General features: G+C 34.1%; 1 protein-coding gene and 1 long non-coding RNA gene across 3 annotated transcripts; one reads left to right on the forward strand and one right to left on the reverse strand.

Annotated features, from left to right (window-relative positions):
• Positions 1–3,224: 3,224 nt before the first annotated feature.
• On the forward strand, positions 3,225–4,176 carry LOC107825342 (protein VACUOLELESS GAMETOPHYTES-like). The gene has a single exon (XM_016652189.2). It carries the CDS (start codon positions 3,280–3,282, stop codon positions 4,021–4,023), a length of 744 nt encoding a protein of 247 aa, XP_016507675.1. The 5' UTR covers positions 3,225–3,279; the 3' UTR covers positions 4,024–4,176.
• Positions 4,177–8,270: 4,094 nt separating this feature from the next.
• On the reverse strand, positions 8,271–13,991 carry LOC142182721 (uncharacterized). 2 transcript variants are annotated; one of them, XR_012711714.1, is made up of 2 exons: positions 13,436–13,991; positions 8,271–8,515 (listed from the first exon to the last, which is right to left on the reverse strand). It is a non-coding gene; the product is annotated as an uncharacterized LOC142182721 (long non-coding RNA). The 2 variants fall into 2 exon arrangements; XR_012711713.1 differs by having other exon boundaries at positions 9,427–13,991.
• Between the last annotated feature and the right edge of the window lie 3,466 nt (positions 13,992–17,457).

Below are 17,457 nucleotides of genomic sequence, written 5' to 3' on the forward strand. Positions count from 1 at the left end.
CATCCTTATTCCCTTTGCTCTTTGGCACATTTGGTTGGCCCGTAATAGTAAGCTTTTTCGAAACCATCACCAACCCCTCTCCGCGTCTCTCATCCTTAAAATGGCTGCGGAGTTCTACTATCTCGCGACCCCCCCCCCTGCCCTACCTCCTCCCGAACCCCTATGCATATCAAGTGGCATCCTCCTCGTACATGTTACTTTACACTTAATACTGATGGCTCCTCCTCACAACACACTACTCATGGGGGAATTGGTGGAGTCATCCGGGACCGCTCGGGTAATTGGCTTTTGGGCTTTGCGGGACATCGCTTAGTACATGGAAGCATGGAAGCTGAGCTCTTAGCACTATATCACGGCCGCTTTTACTAACGGCTACACACACTTGGAAGTCAATTTAGATGCTAAGGCCCTTCTTCCTATACTCCATTCCTCTCATCCACTTTATGCTAACATTATCCTTGATTGCAGGTATTTGATCGCTCGACTGCATGATCCGAATATCCTTCACACGTACAGGGAACAAAATCGGGTAGCTGACTCCTTAGCTAAACATGGTTTGCAGATGGAGGCTTCACCAAACATCACTGTTTTTGCTCAACCACCGCACTTTGTACAGCAGCTGCTTTAAGACACCGTTTGGGAAGTCTTTTTGTTAGAAAACTAACCCCACACAGTCAAACTAGCACCCGCAACGGGGTTGTTTGTTACCCTCCAGAAACAGTCACTACTACTAGTTTACCCCCAGAACCCCCTTTTTGTTACGACCCATCCAGAGGTCGTCCCCCCTAGAATGTTGGTTTTAATGCCTTCTACTCCTTGTAACGAACCACCTTAATATTATATAATATGCATCTTTTACACCAAAAAAAAAAACTCTGTACTAACTTAACTCTAGTTACTTAACTACTGGGTCCTACAAACCACTATAATTGACTAACTAACTCTTCTCCTCAACTAACAATAACTGACTATAGCTCACATATATTAGGTAAGTTCAATAAGTTGTCAATGTTCACTCTAAAAAATAATAAATTTCTGATAATTCAAATAAAATAGTAGGCAACAAACCGAATTTTAGATAACAAAGTAAAAGGAACAAAATAAAGTAGGAGAATTTGAAAATGGGCGTAGATAATAAGAATAATTTCAAAATTTAATCATGCACAGCAGTGAAAATAAGTTCTTCCCGATCTTTAAGCCTTAGTTTTTTCCTTCTAAACCCCGTCATTGCAACAGTGTTCCACACATAATTTGTGCACAACAACTGAGACTGGGACTAATATAGGCACTAGCCCTATAACACAAGGGTTAAAGCTGCAGTCTTGCCAAAATAAAAGATCATGAAACCAGAAAAGCTAAAAGAAGGGAATTTGATAGGTGGGAGGGAGGAAATTAGAGTTTAAGGTTACTGACGTATGTTTCAGAAATGTGGGAATATTTGGAGGTATAGGGTATAATACTTTTTGAATATTTGATATAATCGTGAAAGTGAGTCTTATATTATGAAACTTTCCCAATTATTTTTCTCCTTCTTTTTTTGAGTTTTTTACATTGTCAGTTACTTCTTAAATAATATTTAAATAAAGATCATTACTTTTGTTTTATTCCAAAAAGAACACATTCATTTACAATTACAACATTTTCCCGAAATCATGTACGTTTAGTGCTCTTCAAAATTTTAAGAGGAAAAAACATAATTAGCCAATATTCAAGAAAAAATTTCAGATTCCTAGCAGGAATTAGTGATTAACAAACTAGCACCTAATTAATTACAGTCCTGACCAAAACATATAATGCTGGACCAAAAATCAAGTTTCCATGAACAGATTCTAATTAAACAAAGGACCCAAAATCAGCCCTATTAATTACCGAAAATTAGTCATATTAATACTCATCTCTACCAAAATGTTTGATAAGATTATACAGCCCATTTAATTACCTTCAACACACATCTCTCTTCTAACATTAATGCCACAAACCAAAAGGCATACATGTACGAATCCTCCAAAGGAAAGTATCACTTATTTTAATTTTTTTAGTTGTTATTTTCACATATAGTAATAAAAATATAATTAGATGAGTGAAATATTATAAGTATTTTATGAATCTGTAAACTTAAAATTATTTCCATAGTAAATGTGTGTGTTTCAATATGCTAATAGTATATTTATACACTTATATGTTATTGTTCATAATGTACATCAAATATAAATTTAAAATATATCATATATACGGAGTATATATTTCAAATGTCAAATATACTTAAACTATATATTGATCTCATCAAGTATATGTAATTATATACTAAATATACATAAACATATATTGAATATGTATATTTTTTTATACGTTATGCATGCAAAATTATACGTTGAATAGACATAAACACGTTCGGTATAGGCAAATATACATAATATATTCATTACATATGTATATATTTAAAATTACATTGTAAAAAGTTAATATGTATGTATACACCTTCAAACATGGAATAAAAATGTGAATTTACTAAGACTGTGTTTGATACAATAATGAAAAAGTGTATTTTAAAAGCGGGAACTTTCATAAAGATAGTAAGTATAGATTAATGATGGGAAAGAAATATGGATAGACTAATATGGTTCAAAATTAATTCCTTAAATTGTGGACTCTGTTTAAAAAATTTCTATTATTTAATCTTTATATTTATCAATTAGTATTAGGCGAAATCACGAATCTTTAAAACCACATTATAAGTTTAATTGTTATAACAAATATCATTCCTCTCGTTGTGTGTAGGTATTAGTATGAATGATGTAAGTCAACTTGAATTGCGAAATTGCGGTGGATTGAACTTACGATTCATATCACACACGACTACCTATAAAGCCAGAAGAAAAATGAAAAAGGAAATTAAGCACCGATGAATACATCCTCCTTCACAAATCATGCTTCTTCGGGCGTTGGCTTCAAAAACAAACAAGAAGGCAGTGTTTTAATTAGTCTAATTCAAAATACGACGCTCTGCATTTTATTATCCGGTGGTTAATTACAGCAAAGTCAGTCAATATGCTACAGCTATTGAGATAATACTTTTGTATAGCAATTGGACAAATTATATTGTTATCACAGAGAAGACTTAGTAAAGGAATATGAAAGCAAAGTCGTTGAAGGAAAAAAACGCGGCCAAGTTGCTATTATCATAGTCGCTATAAAAACAAACACGAATTAGTTTAATCACTGAACTTGCTACCTCTCCAATATATTGATCCTTATTAGACAAAATTACAAGGAAACTCAATGGGAAGACAGAATCAGAGTAGAGATTCGACTTCTCAAGGTAAACAACACTTCAGTCATCCCCACATCTTGAAACCTGTGAATCCAACTGAAGCTGAAACTCTCACTTGCAATGCTTGTGAGAAACCAAGCAATAGAAATAAGCCATTCTATGGCTGCAATAGCTGCCAGTATTTCCTTCACGAAAACTGCTTCAACGCTCCTCGTTTTCTCAATCATTCATCTCATCCTTCCCACCCTTTAACCCTTCTCCCAATGCCAACTTACTCGAGTCGTTCTTATACTTGCAAGGCTTGTGGCTCTGCTGGCAATGGATCTTGCTTTAGCTGTGCTTGTTGTGAATTTGATATTCACTTGCAATGTGCTTCTTGTCCAAGCTCAATAATTGTTGACAAACACCCGCATCAATTGGGACTCCACTTCGGTTCTCCTTACCAAGATAAAAATATCGAATATGTTTGTGATATCTGCAATGTCATAATGAACAGGGAAAGTTGGTTGTACTATTGTGCTTGTTGTGATTTTGGGTCGCACTTACAGTGCGCAATTAGTCCTGAAGTTGGTGTTTTCCCCAGACAGCAGCGTCCGAGTCCAAATCCAAATCCAACAGTGGAAACGATAAATTCAGTAAATGAAGCTCATGAGCAGATTATTGCAGCTCAACTTCGCGCTCAGATTGAGGCACGAGGAAGAGAGGCAGCTCTGGACTTATTCAGGACACCAAGAAGATACAGTTACATCTAATTAACTGTATCGTGATCATCATTTAATGCATCCGCTTTTACGTTCTGTTTTTATTGCAAAATAAATGGTTTGTTGTGTTATTTCAATTTCGAATACTCTTCTTTTTAACATTTGTCCTTTGATCATCGATGATCAATTTCTCCGTTTTCTTTACGGTTTCTATGTTTATTAATACTACAACATGTTTGATTTTCGCGTTTTTTGTTCTTTTTGTTAGGCGAAAATTAGTGCTTTTGTCAGATATAACCGTATCATTCCTCACGTTATTATGGAGATCCAAAATATGAAAAAACATATTCATTGGATCCATTTAAAATCAAAGCTCACTAGCAGCGATCTGTCATCACGGAGGAAGGAGTGGATGGGCAGAAAAGCTATCAATGAACATTTAAACACAAGCCTTGATCACTTGAAGAAATATTCGTTCAATGAGGAAGAATCTAATTCTTGCATTGATGCCGTAAATTTAAGAGCGCGATGCTCAAATTTTAATAGGATAACTAATAAAGAACAAAAATATAAATCTAAAGTTGCTTAAATACACGTTCATGTAAGAATTAAATTATAATCACATATTTAATGATTTTGTCACGCTGGAATACTAATCAAGGAAACTTATGCTATATACCTAAGTTTTAGCCGAAGATTATGGGTTTACAAGGCACCCGTAGGTGTTCACCATTACTTCACGTTACAATCTCTTCATTATTAATCAGCATTTAACAATCCCTATACAATTAATCATTGCATAACGAATCTCTATTTATCCCCACCATAAACAATTCTACAGGATATGTTACATCTATGTTTATTTTAATGATGCAAAATAGCACATCTTTTATGGGCAGAAACGCTCTTGAAGCAATGGAAAGGAGTTATCGAAGATTTGAGACGCAAAATGAAGGGTCAGGATCCCAGTGATGTTTGGTCCAGTATTATTCAATAGGGTGTTGATTTTCTGACATGTGACGTACTAACCAATCAATGGACAAGATTTCCTTAGCTAAAAACTAGTTTAACCATGGTTCCATTCTCCTCTCAGTTGTTCTTCTTTAACCCTTTTCAAGCTATTCTTTCATTCTCTTTCTTTTTTCTATGTAGTATATAATTATTATTTTTCTTCTAAATTTAGTTGAGATAAAAGAGAAAATCTTATTTATATGCATACAAAATTTAATCCTATGAATTGATTATATTACTACTATAAATTATTTTCAATTACAAACCAAGTGCCCAATTTCCATACTTCAAGCCCTATACATGTTACAACTTACAAGATAGAGGCATCCAAATGTTCCAACACAATACTTCAACAAATGCTTTAAATACTTTAAACGACTGATAAAATACGACTGTTGATTTGTAAGGCATAAAAATAAAATAAAATCCCTCTTTTTCTTCCTAATTTGGTGATATATATCTCTTTTCTCTAAATAAGTATAAGAAGTGAGACGAAAATTGCATTGACTGAAATGATGTTTGATGTTGCCGTAAGTATAAGAATATTGCACGCGAGTGTATGTTCTAAACCTCCAGAATCTATCAAATAGATCATGAAAGTATATGCTTGTGAACCTGCAAAGAGAAAATTAAAATAAATAGTAAATGATATACTTGAAAATAAAAAGGGAAATAGAAAAAACTCAGACTCAGTAGTTTAAAATTATACTATTCACATAATTATTAGACATCTTTAACTATCTTTGACCAAAAAAAGACATCTTTACCTATCTTGAGTTTTAATAATAACTTCCCCAATTTTTATAAATATAGATTTTTGTAAAATAAGTTACTTGATTTTTAATTTTTGTTCTTTACTTTATATCAATATAGAAATTAAAGAAGAGGAAAAAATGCGATCAAAAGTGATTCGCAATTCGAATTTTCTGCAGTTGTTTTCTTTCCGTTCTCATTTCTTTCTTCCTTTCCTTATTTTTTTCTTTACTTTTTACTGTTCTCTTTCTTTTCCTTTTAATTTCTCGCACCCTCAAAATTTGCAGCCCTCTCCATGGCATACTGAATCCCGCCAAAATAACTACTTAAACAAATCCTTTTTTTAACCCAGTTTTTCTTTCAATTTTTTTTATAGTTTTGATTATTTCCCCAAATAAATATTTCTACTGTATCAACATCTTATCACCCTCTCTTATCAGTTTAGCACAGAGGGGAGTCACAGAGGATACCATTGAAAGCGATAAGATCATAGAGATAAGAGCAGTTGTATCACAAAATTGGAATGATTCTCTGAGAACTCAGATGAATATTGATCACCATATTATTTTGCGTTGAGTTGAAAAGAAAGTACAAAAAAAAAAAAAAAACTAAGTAAAGCTTTAAAGATGAAAACGAAGAAAGGAAAAGTCCCGCAATAAAATTACAGAGAGATTATAAAGAGAGACTATCACAAACGTATAGAATACCTTGGGGAAGAGTTCGTTCGTAACCGGAAAGTCGTCATCGCGAAGTTCGAATACTGGAAATTTCTGTGTTCTAGCAAATCGACAATTTCACAAATTTTTGCTGACATCTCGCTTTCGAAGCTTCGTATATATAATGCAAACAATTCATATGTCCTTATATAAGAATCAACTTATTTAGTGGATAATGCTTTGGTTTCTAATCTAGGAAGTTAGTTGATTGAAATGAAGAACTCGAATAGGAAATTCAAGAGAAACCACATTATAATATCAATTTTATAGTCTCCAATTTATCTAGTGATAGGCTTTTCAAATTCTGATGTGTTTTAATTCTGGTTAGTTATTATAGGTCTTGATGATGAGTAACCAAAACGTTTCTTTGGTTCATAAAAGCTGGCAGAACGTAGGTTATTCCAAGAGAAGTAAAGAAGTGTCGTTTGAGTTTTTGCACTTAAAACTAAAATATATAAAAAAAAAAAAAAAGGAGAAAGCAAAATAACCACGGAAAAGATAAATAGGAAAGTTGGTATTTGGGATGTGCCACGTCAGCTTTCTCATTCCCACTTTTATATATAGATATAGATTGGGTGGTGGAGAGAGGACTCTTCTTAATAAACATTTGCACTTGCCTCACCTTATTCAAATTAGTCCAGGAAAAAAATAAGTAAATAACAATGTCTCAAAAGGATATCTAGCGATTCAAATAGGGCAAGTAGAAGATAATGTTTCATGCTTCAATCGCCCATTTTTTATTCAATTACACAAAGAGGCTGAGGCAGTAAATTTTGTTAATCAAAAGGGTTACACCATTACCATTCCTTGCTATGTCGAAGACTTTGCTGCGTTCAAGCCAAGACTGATAAATACCACCACCACCCTCTTCATGTCTGATGTATATTGTTTTAGATCCTAATTTTTTTTCTTTTCGATGGTATGGTTGATATGAAAAGTGGCATCCTAGAGGAATTCGTTTTGCGGCTATGCATTGAATTAAAATGGCTTCGAACATCACTAAACTCAATCCTGATATCGCAGAAAGAAAGCATCTCTAGGTGATTTCACCTCCACTTTACAGTGTCGAGCTAGAGAAGTAAATGCGGGTTCGAACGAACCCGGTAAATTTTGCTTAGACTTTGTATTTGTATTAAAATGTTCAAAAAAATATGTATAAATATTAATTGTGAACCTAGTAACTAAAACGAGTTATGAGTTCAGTGACAAATTCAGAACTCATAGATTTTAAATCCTGACTCCGCCTCTATCTTTACTTATGCTAAAATGAACTTGAACATATCCATAAAAGAACAATAATTCACTAGCATCAAGCGAAAGAAAATATAGGTAGTCTTGACCACATAGACGTAGAACGGGAGAGAAGAGAAATTGAACCATGGTTAAACTAGCTTTCTAGTTAAAGAGATCTTGTCCATTAATTAGTATGTAGGACACGTGTCAGAAAATCAACACCCTATTGAACAATACTAGACCAAACATCACTGGAGGGGATCCTAACCCCAAAATGAAGGAGTAACGGAAATCCGAAGGGAAAATCAATCAAGGTTTTGGTAGAAGATTAATGGATGATATTATAGGAAGGACCTAAATTAAAGGAAGTCAAGATCGCAAAATTATGTGTCATGACCCATTTTCTGAACAAGCCATGACCGGCACCCAATCACAACATGACCGAGCGAACCATGTGCGCTTATCAAATCTATTATAACTTCAAACTTTATATGAACAAGGCAATACTTTAACCAAATACTTTTAATTAATTTAAATATCTAATATAAATCGATTCCAAAACTTTATTTGTAGTAAACACTGAAATATTGTTAAGTTATTATCAAAAACATCTGAATCTTAACTCATCGACTGTGTCTATGAGGCCTCTGCTAATAAACTGACGCACTGCTTAGGACATGAGATTACCTGGCGAATTCTCCAAGTAAATAAAGAAATAACTAAATAAAGATGACTCAAAGGAATACTCCACGAACAAAATTGGAGCTCACAATAGCACTGGAAGAGAAGAAAGTCCTAACCAGTAGCCTGCTCGCCTGCAAAATCGGTTCCTACGTTGTACCGCAGAACAACGTAGGTTCCCAAAAGAGAACATCAGTACCATTCATTCTACTCAGTGAGTCTGAACGACAAGGGACGAAACTTTAATAAAATATATATTATGAGCAAACATTCTAAATGCATGGAAAACATAAAGCTTCTACGAATAATTCTAAAATAATTGCATAATATCAGTTGATGAATATTCTAAAAGAAATTCTTTTCTTTTTCTTTCTTATAAAAAAATACTTCACTTTATACTTCGGGAGTTCCAACTATCCTGACCTATTTCTGTGTTAGTCACCGTGTGATCGGCACGGTGCGATCCTAACCTGATCGAATAGGCCATATCCACGAGGTGTCACTAACTTCACGGTTCTCAGCGCTCATGTATCATAGGCTAAGTAAAATTCTCAGCAACAAGACCCTCGGCTCGTGTGCTCCCGACTTTGGCACAAGTAGTTTCAAGAAGTCAATGCCTTAGTCAGGACCCTCGGCCTGGACGATGACTCCTTCTCAGAATAGAGAATACTGGCAAAAATATTTTTTTCTAAAACTTCTTATTGTGATTTTTCAAGTCTAAATCTTTTCTGGAACATCCTATACATACTCATACTGGTATCCTTAAATGTAAAGCATGGCATAATAATGAAATAAACATTCAAAAGTATTTCTAAATATTCTTGCTTCTTCATGAATTTTCAACATGAAAATGGCATATAAGAATAACATAAAAATCTGAAAAATTTATGCACATATATCATAATAAATCATCTAAACTTTAGCTAGAACAATTCTAAGTTAATAAGTACTCACTCACTCCAATTAAGTACATATTAACTCTTTTAAGCAATTCATCAAACACCTTGTATGCATGCTTTTGTGAATTAAACCACTTTAGTAAAGGGTTATATCAACTCACCTCAAAACTCCTCGAAACAATACGTAGGCCCCAGTCCAATTTATACTCGTCAAACAATCGATTCTACAACAACCAATATATTTTAATTAAATTTAAAATTTCACACTTAAACATGGAATTTCCTGTTGATACAGAGAAAGAAGGGAATTAACTATCCAATTCTTATATTGTAGGATAATTGAGAATATAGAATTTTATATACCTGAGTTCAAGGATTAGTGATTTATAAAAAAAATTAGAATTTTCCGTTGCCGACGTGAGTAAGCCGCCTCTGTTTCGTGGTTCTCTGTTCGTGAGAATGAACAGAATGCTTTTCTATTTTCGTATAAGGATTTTCAGTCCTTTTTGGTTCCAACAGCCCTTTATGGGCTTTTAGGTTTGTCCCCCCCCCCTCCATTTTTGTTTTATTGCTTCTTTGGTTTTTCTTTTCACTCAACTAATAATTAATGATACCCAATTTTAATAATTAATAATATTAAAATTATTTATATTCCCCTAATTGTATATCCAATTATTTAAGTATAATTATTTTTTGCACTCTAGGCAAGATGTTAAAAAGTTAATTCTATATTTAGTGTGTCTTGAAAATTTTATAGATTTGAGGAGTGTTACAATATTCCCTCCTTAAAAACATTCGTCATCGAATGTTACTAGGACCTTATGCTTAAGCTAACAATTATTTCTTAAGCCCTTAAACTTCTTAATTTTTTCTTAGCACTACTCACTTTCCCAGGGGACTCAAAATTTTGGCTAACTCCCTAAATTTTCAAAAATTTCGGTAGAGTCTTTCCTGTAAATTGGACTATCCAAAAAAAGTACCTATCACCAATACCACAACTACACCAATAATAATAAAATATACCATAACAGGCCATTCATAGGCATCATACACAGCTTATAAATTAATTACTCACACTCCGGCATGGAGGTACTACAATAATCAACAAGAATCTAAAGTACAATACTTCAGCAAAAGTAAATCACTTTAATGAATTAAATGTACTCTGGCATAAAATTACTTCAACAACTAAGTATAATCTAGGAAGGACATAAACACTTGCTAACTAGTATTTAACAAATGAAATATAAATCCCAAGCCAAATCTAGGTTCACATACCTTGTTCCTCAAATAAATAAGGATACTTCTTCCTCATATCTTCCTCGACCTCCCACGTAGCCTCTTTTGAATTATTATTACTCTACAAAATTTTTACCGATGCTATATCTTTTGTTCTCAACTTTCTTACTTGCCTATCGAGAATTTTTATAGGTACCTCTTCATAAGTCAAGTCTTCTTTAATTTCTATTGTATCGGCAGGCATTATATGTGACTTATCATGAATGTACTTTCTAAGCATAGACACATGAAAGATAGGATGAATAGAGGACAATTCAACAGGCAACGCTAGTTCATAAGCCACTTTTCCCTTCTTTTCTATAATCTCATAAGGTCTGATAAACCTAGGACTAAGTTTCCCTTTCTTACCGAACCTCATAACTCCTTTCATTGGTGAAACTTTCAAAAACACCTTGTCACCAACCATGAATTCTATGTCACGATGCCTCTTGTCAGAATAGGACTTTTGACGACTCTGAGCCGCTTTCAGTCTTTCTCTAATTAGCTGGATTTTCTCTAAGGCCTCACAAACGAACTCTGGACCAATCAATAACACCTCTGCTGGTTCAAACCAACCCACTGGAGACCTATATCTTCGCCCATACACGCTTCATAAGGAGCCATACCAATGCTGGCCTGATAGCTGTTATTGTAAGCAAATTCTATAAGTGGTAAGTGATCATCCCAATTACCTCCAAAATCTATAACACATGCTGGCGCATATCTTCGAGTGCTTGAATGGTCTTTTCTGCCTGGCCATCGATCTGTGGATGGAAAGCGGTGCTTAGATTGACCTTGGTACCTAATATTTTCTGAAATGTCTGCCAAAAATGCGCTGTGAACTGAGGGCCTCTATCAGATATGATTGAAACTGGAGTACCATGCAATCGGACTATTTTTTTGATGTACAACTGCGCATATTGCTCTACAGAATCTTCCGTCTTTACTGATAGAAAATGCGTGGACTTTGTCATTTGGTCTACAGTAACCCAAATTGAATCATGCTTATGGTATCTACGGGGCAGACCTACTACGAAATCCATATTAATCATCTCCAATTTTCACTGTGGTATCTCTATATATTGAGCTAGGCCACCAGGCCTCTAATGCTCGGCTTTGGCTTGCTGGCAATTCAAACATTTGGCCACATGATCTGCTACTTGCTTCTTTATGCCTTTCCACCAATACAACTCTTTCACGTCCATATACATTTTGGTAGCACCTGGGTGGATAGAATACCTAGAACTGTGAGCTTCTTCCATTATGGCCTTCCTAAGACCATCTACATCAGACACACATAACTGATCATTCAACTTCAAAACTCCATCACTTCCTAGAGTGAAAGCAATGATTTCATTGTTTCTAACTCCTTCTTTTAACTTCACTAAGTACGGATCTTTGTCTTGCTTAGCCTTAACATGCGCAACAAGAGAGGATTGCGCTAAGGCATTAGCAATTATATGTCACGGCCCGGATTTTCCGCCCTCGTGAGTCGTGATTGTCACGCCCCGAACCCGGGGAGGCGTGACTGGCACCCGGTGCCATTGTGGCCCGAGCGTACCACTCTGCCACTCTTTTTTTTCTTTGTAAATATCATGGGCCCATATGGCCACAACTCATAATGTACAACTGTAAGGGGAAACACTGTATCACTGAACCATTTTTCTTAATACATGAACACATATGGGCCATAAAGGCCTCTAACATACTATACAAAATGAACCTCTGTCTACAAAGCCTTTAAGATTATTTGGCATAAAATAGGACATGGTACTGACCTACCCATAAGTATGTAGCAAAATTTTGACATGATGACTCAGCTGCACTCCAAATGAGATGGAGTCTTCTTGATCCTTCGCTGAATACCAATTTCATCTATTATGAGGGCTCGTCAAAACTGATTATCTATACCTGCAGGCATGAATGCAGCGTCCTCAACAAAAGGACGTCAGTACGAATAATGTATTGAGTATGTAAGACGGAACTGAAACATAACAATAAGTTAGCATTAATTGAAAACATATAAAAGTTAACCTGAATCTTTGAAGTGCCACCGTATATGCATACGTATTATATATATATATATATATACTGCTTCTCCTTGAGACTACCTCTATTATTCATATCGTATGATGCATGACTGCCCAACTGATCAGTGGTAACTGCCCGACCTGCCTTAGCTCGGTGGTAAACATATAACTGCCCAACCGGCCGTAGCTCAGTGGTAAATGAATATGCATGACTACTCAACCGGTGGTAAATAATTATACTTAAGTGCCCAACCGGTAGTAACTGCCCGACCGGCCGTAGCATGGTAGTAAATACATGAAGATGCATGTATCACTATATTATAAACATTAACATCTTTATCAAATACCTCAACCACAAATATGTTGTCAATGTCCACCATCCATTAGAATCACAATCAAACACTAACTTCAAAATGCAAGTTTTCCTTTTCCATAATATTTCAATTTAATACTTTTTGGCTAATTGTCACAGCTTAAGTTAAAAATATTATTTTTTTTAATATTAGAAAATTCAATATCATCTGTATACATTGTAAGCTTCACCTTTTTCTTTTTATAGATAATTAGTTCGGGAGATATATCTTCTTTCCTTAAGTCAATTGCTTGTGAAAGTCACTGAAAGGCAAAATATTTTTGCAAGAACATATTACTAGCTGAAACTATCTTTGGACATTAATATCTTTATCATATACCTCAATAGGGAACTAGATACGTACTTAGACATGCTTGAATATTACTTTACGGGAATAAATAACATGGACATCCTTAACTGCTAAGAGTAGAACCACTTATGGAATATCATTACGTTTACGTATCGTCACTTGGAACATGCCAAAAGAAAGAAGGACTAGCCTTAACATACCTGATCCGGTTCTCTTGATAATCCCTCTAACACATATCTTTGCGAAAAATAGGTAACGGTGGATCAAAGTTGCTGCTTTCACACTTGAGAACGCTGAAATTTTCCAAGTCGAATGCAATAAACAATATTTGCCAAATTTCAAGGATGAAAATGGATTTTTATTCCAAAAGGGAATTAGCAAACAAAATTTGGAGACGGAAGTACCCTTAACTTTGCTGGAAAATTGGCTCTTTGATGATTCTAATGTACAAACACAAGAAGAGCTAATGGGAATTGGAATAGGCATGGAATGGCTTTGAGTAGAACTGCCGATTTGTATAGTAACGTTTTTTTGGGTTGAAACTCTCTAAGAGATTACAAAATGATTTTTTATTTTTTACCAAATGCATGAGTTTGTGACTTACATATTAATGAATATATGACTCTTCCTTTTTAAAAAGTGACTCACGTACTTAATGTTTTGCCACATAACAATATGACTTTAGGAGTCATCTTGCTTAATCTTATATGCTTGCCACGTGAATCTTCATCCCAAATATTTTAATTTCCTAGTTAATCTTACCACCAAAATCATTAAGTAGCCCAATTATTCATATAATTAAGAATTATCTTAACTTACTTAAAATACTACTCATTTTAATACACATTATATAACTTACTATAACATACAAAATAAATAAACACACTATTATTTATATACGCGTATATATGTAAATATATATATATATATATATATATATATATATATCAACTTACAATTTTTCTAATCTCATATAAAGAGTAAAAATTTTGTACGCTTAATTCTTAAAATAATAAAAAGATAACCTTCTTTTCTTTTTGAGAAAATAATTTCTATCTTTACAATTAAGAAAATCTCATAAACTTTCTCATATTATGTGTATAATTTAAAACATATTCGAAAATAGTAATATTAATAACTATATAAAATCATATTTTTCAAACCTTTCTTTTTTTCTTTACCAAAAACATTTCACTCAAAATATCATATCAAATATATATGACACAATATCAAGGTTGTTAAACTTACGAGGTGTAACATCCTTCCCCCCTTTAGAACATTCGTCCTCGAATGTTAACTCTTACAGATTTACAAAATTTTTACTAGGGTCTCCTCTGTAACTTAAACAAAAACCCAAACTACATCTGAAGTCTTGACTTTTCACAACATTTTATACTTGAGTATCTCGCATCTTTTTCAACTTTATTTTACTTACTTTTCCATCTCGCTTCGTATCTTCTGTTTCTTTAATAACCTCCCATCCACATTACGCCCTAAAGCTCTACTGTGATACTTGCACCTCTGGTGTATACAAAACCTGGCGTAAACTTCATACTAACTTCTTACGGCTTAGTTCTATGGCACGATCTAAAAATAAAAGAAGGGTAATATTTCTAAAATGCCCTATAGCCTCTCAATTATAAATGTGGCGCACAAAACATCCATAAGTGAGACTCTACTAGGCACGGCTTTGTAGACTCCCTACGACACGACCCGCTCCGATACCTCTTTGTCACGCCCCGAACCTGGGGAGGCGTAACTGGCACCCGGTGCCATTGTAGTCCGAGCGTACCACTCTGCAACTCTTTTTTTTTTCTTTGTAACTATCATGGGCCCACATGGCCACAACTCATAATATACAACTGTAAGGGGCAACACTGGATCACTGAACCATTTTTCTTAAAACATGAACACATATGGGCCATCAAGGCCTCTAACATAATATACAAAATGAACCTCTATCTACAAAGCCTCTAAGATTATTTGACATCAAGTGGGACAGAGTACCGACCTACCCATAAGTATGTAGCAAAACGCTGATAGGATGACTCATAGACTCGGCTGCACTCTGAATAAGTAGAGTCTTACTGATCCTTTGCTGAATGTCAATCTCGTCTATTATGAGGGTTTGTCAAACTGATTATCTACCTGTAGGCATGAATGCAACGTCCCCAACAAAAGGACGTCAGTACGAATAATGTACTGAGTATATAAGGCGGAACTGAAACATAACAATAAGTCAACGTTAATTGAAGACATATAAAAATTAACCTGAATCTCTGAAGTGCCACCGTATATGTATACGTATTATACACACACACACACACACAGATATATATATATATATATATATATATATATATATATATATATATATATATATATATATATATATATATTGCTTATATTGAGGCTATCTCTATTACCCAACCGGGCGACCGGCCGTCGCACGGTGGTAAATGTATGACTGCCCGACCGGCCTTAGCTCAGTAGTAAACGTATAACTACCCAACCGGCCGTAGTTCGGTGGTAAATGAATATGCATGACTGCCCAACCGGTGGTAAATAATTATATATAAGTGCCCAACGGTGGTAACTGCCCGATCGGCCGTAGCACGGTGGTAAATACATGAAGATGCATGTATCACTATATTATAAACATTAACATCTTTATCAAATACCTCAACCACAAACATGTTGTCAAAGTCCACCACCCATTAGAATCACAATCAAACACTAACTTCAAAAGGCAAGTTCTCCTTTTCCATAATATTTCAATTTAATACTTTTTGGCTAATTGTCATGGCTTAAGTTAAAAATAGTGTTTTTTTAATATTAGAAAATTCAAGATCATCTTTATACATTGTAAGCTTCACCCTTTTCTTTTTATAGATAATTAGTTCGGGAGATATATCTTCTTTCCTTAAGTCAATTACTTATGAAAGTCATTGAAAGGTAAAATATTCTTGGAAGAATATATTACTAGCTGAAACTATCTTTGGAAACCAACAGTTAAACAATAATAGCTGAAGACTATTCTTTTTGCGGACATAGTATAGCAGTTGACAAACACTTTCTTGTATTTTAACATCTTCTGTTAGAAGAAATTTGTTGTGATTGTAGTTGCATATGTCACTTATATTATGAACATTAATATCTTTATCATATACCTCAATAGGGAACTAGATACGTACTTAGACATGCTTGAATATTACTTTACGGGAATGAATAACATGGACATCCTTAACTGCTAAGAGTAGAATCACTTATGAAATATCATTACGTTTATGTATCGTCACTTGGATCATGCCAAAAGAAAAAAGGACTAGCCTTAACATACCTGGGCCGATTCTCTTGATAATCCCTCTAACACATATCTTTGCGAAAAATACGTAACGGCGGATCAAAGTTGCTGTTTTCACACTTGAGAATGCTGGAATTTTCCAAGTCGAATGCAATAAACAATATTTGCCAAATTTCAAGGATGAAAATGTATTTTTATTCCAAAAGGGAATAAGCAAACAAAATTTGGAGACGGAAGTACCCTTAACTTTGCTGGAAAATTGGCTCTTTGATGATTCTAATGTACAAACACAAGAAGAGCTAACGAGAATCGGAATAAGCATGGAATGGCTTTGCGTAGAACTGCCGATTTGTATAGTAACATTTTTTTGGGTTGAAACTCTCTAAGAGATTACAAAATAATTTTTTATTTTTTACCAACTGCATGAGTTTGTGACTTACATATTAATGAATATATGACTCTTCCTTTTTAAAAAGTGACTCACGTACTTAATGTTTTGCCACATAACAATATGACTTTAGGAGTCATCTTACTTAATCTTATATGCTTGGCACGTAAATCTTTATCCCAAATATATTAAATTCCTAGTTAATGTTACCACCAAAATTATTAAGTAGCCCAATTATCCACATAATAAAGAATTATCTCAACTTACTTAAAATACTATTCATTTTTAATACACATTATATAACTTACTATAACATAAAAAATAAATACATACACTATTATTTCATTAAAACAACACACACACACACACACACACACACACACACACACACACACACATATATATATATATATATATATATATATATATATATATATATATATATATATATATATATATATATATATGTGTGTGTGTGTGTGTGTGTGTGTGTGTGTGTGTGTGTATGTATCTAATCTCATATAAAGAGT

The sequence above is a fragment of the Nicotiana tabacum genome, chromosome 7, assembly GCF_000715075.1.
Source record: "Nicotiana tabacum cultivar K326 chromosome 7, ASM71507v2, whole genome shotgun sequence".
NCBI lineage: Eukaryota > Viridiplantae > Streptophyta > Magnoliopsida > Solanales > Solanaceae > Nicotiana > Nicotiana tabacum.

Excerpts from the sequence above, each read along its gene's own strand:
- LOC107825342 (XM_016652189.2), top strand. The coding sequence starts at position 3,280 with ATGGGAAGACAGAATCAGAGTAGAGATTCGACTTCTCAAGGTAAACAA.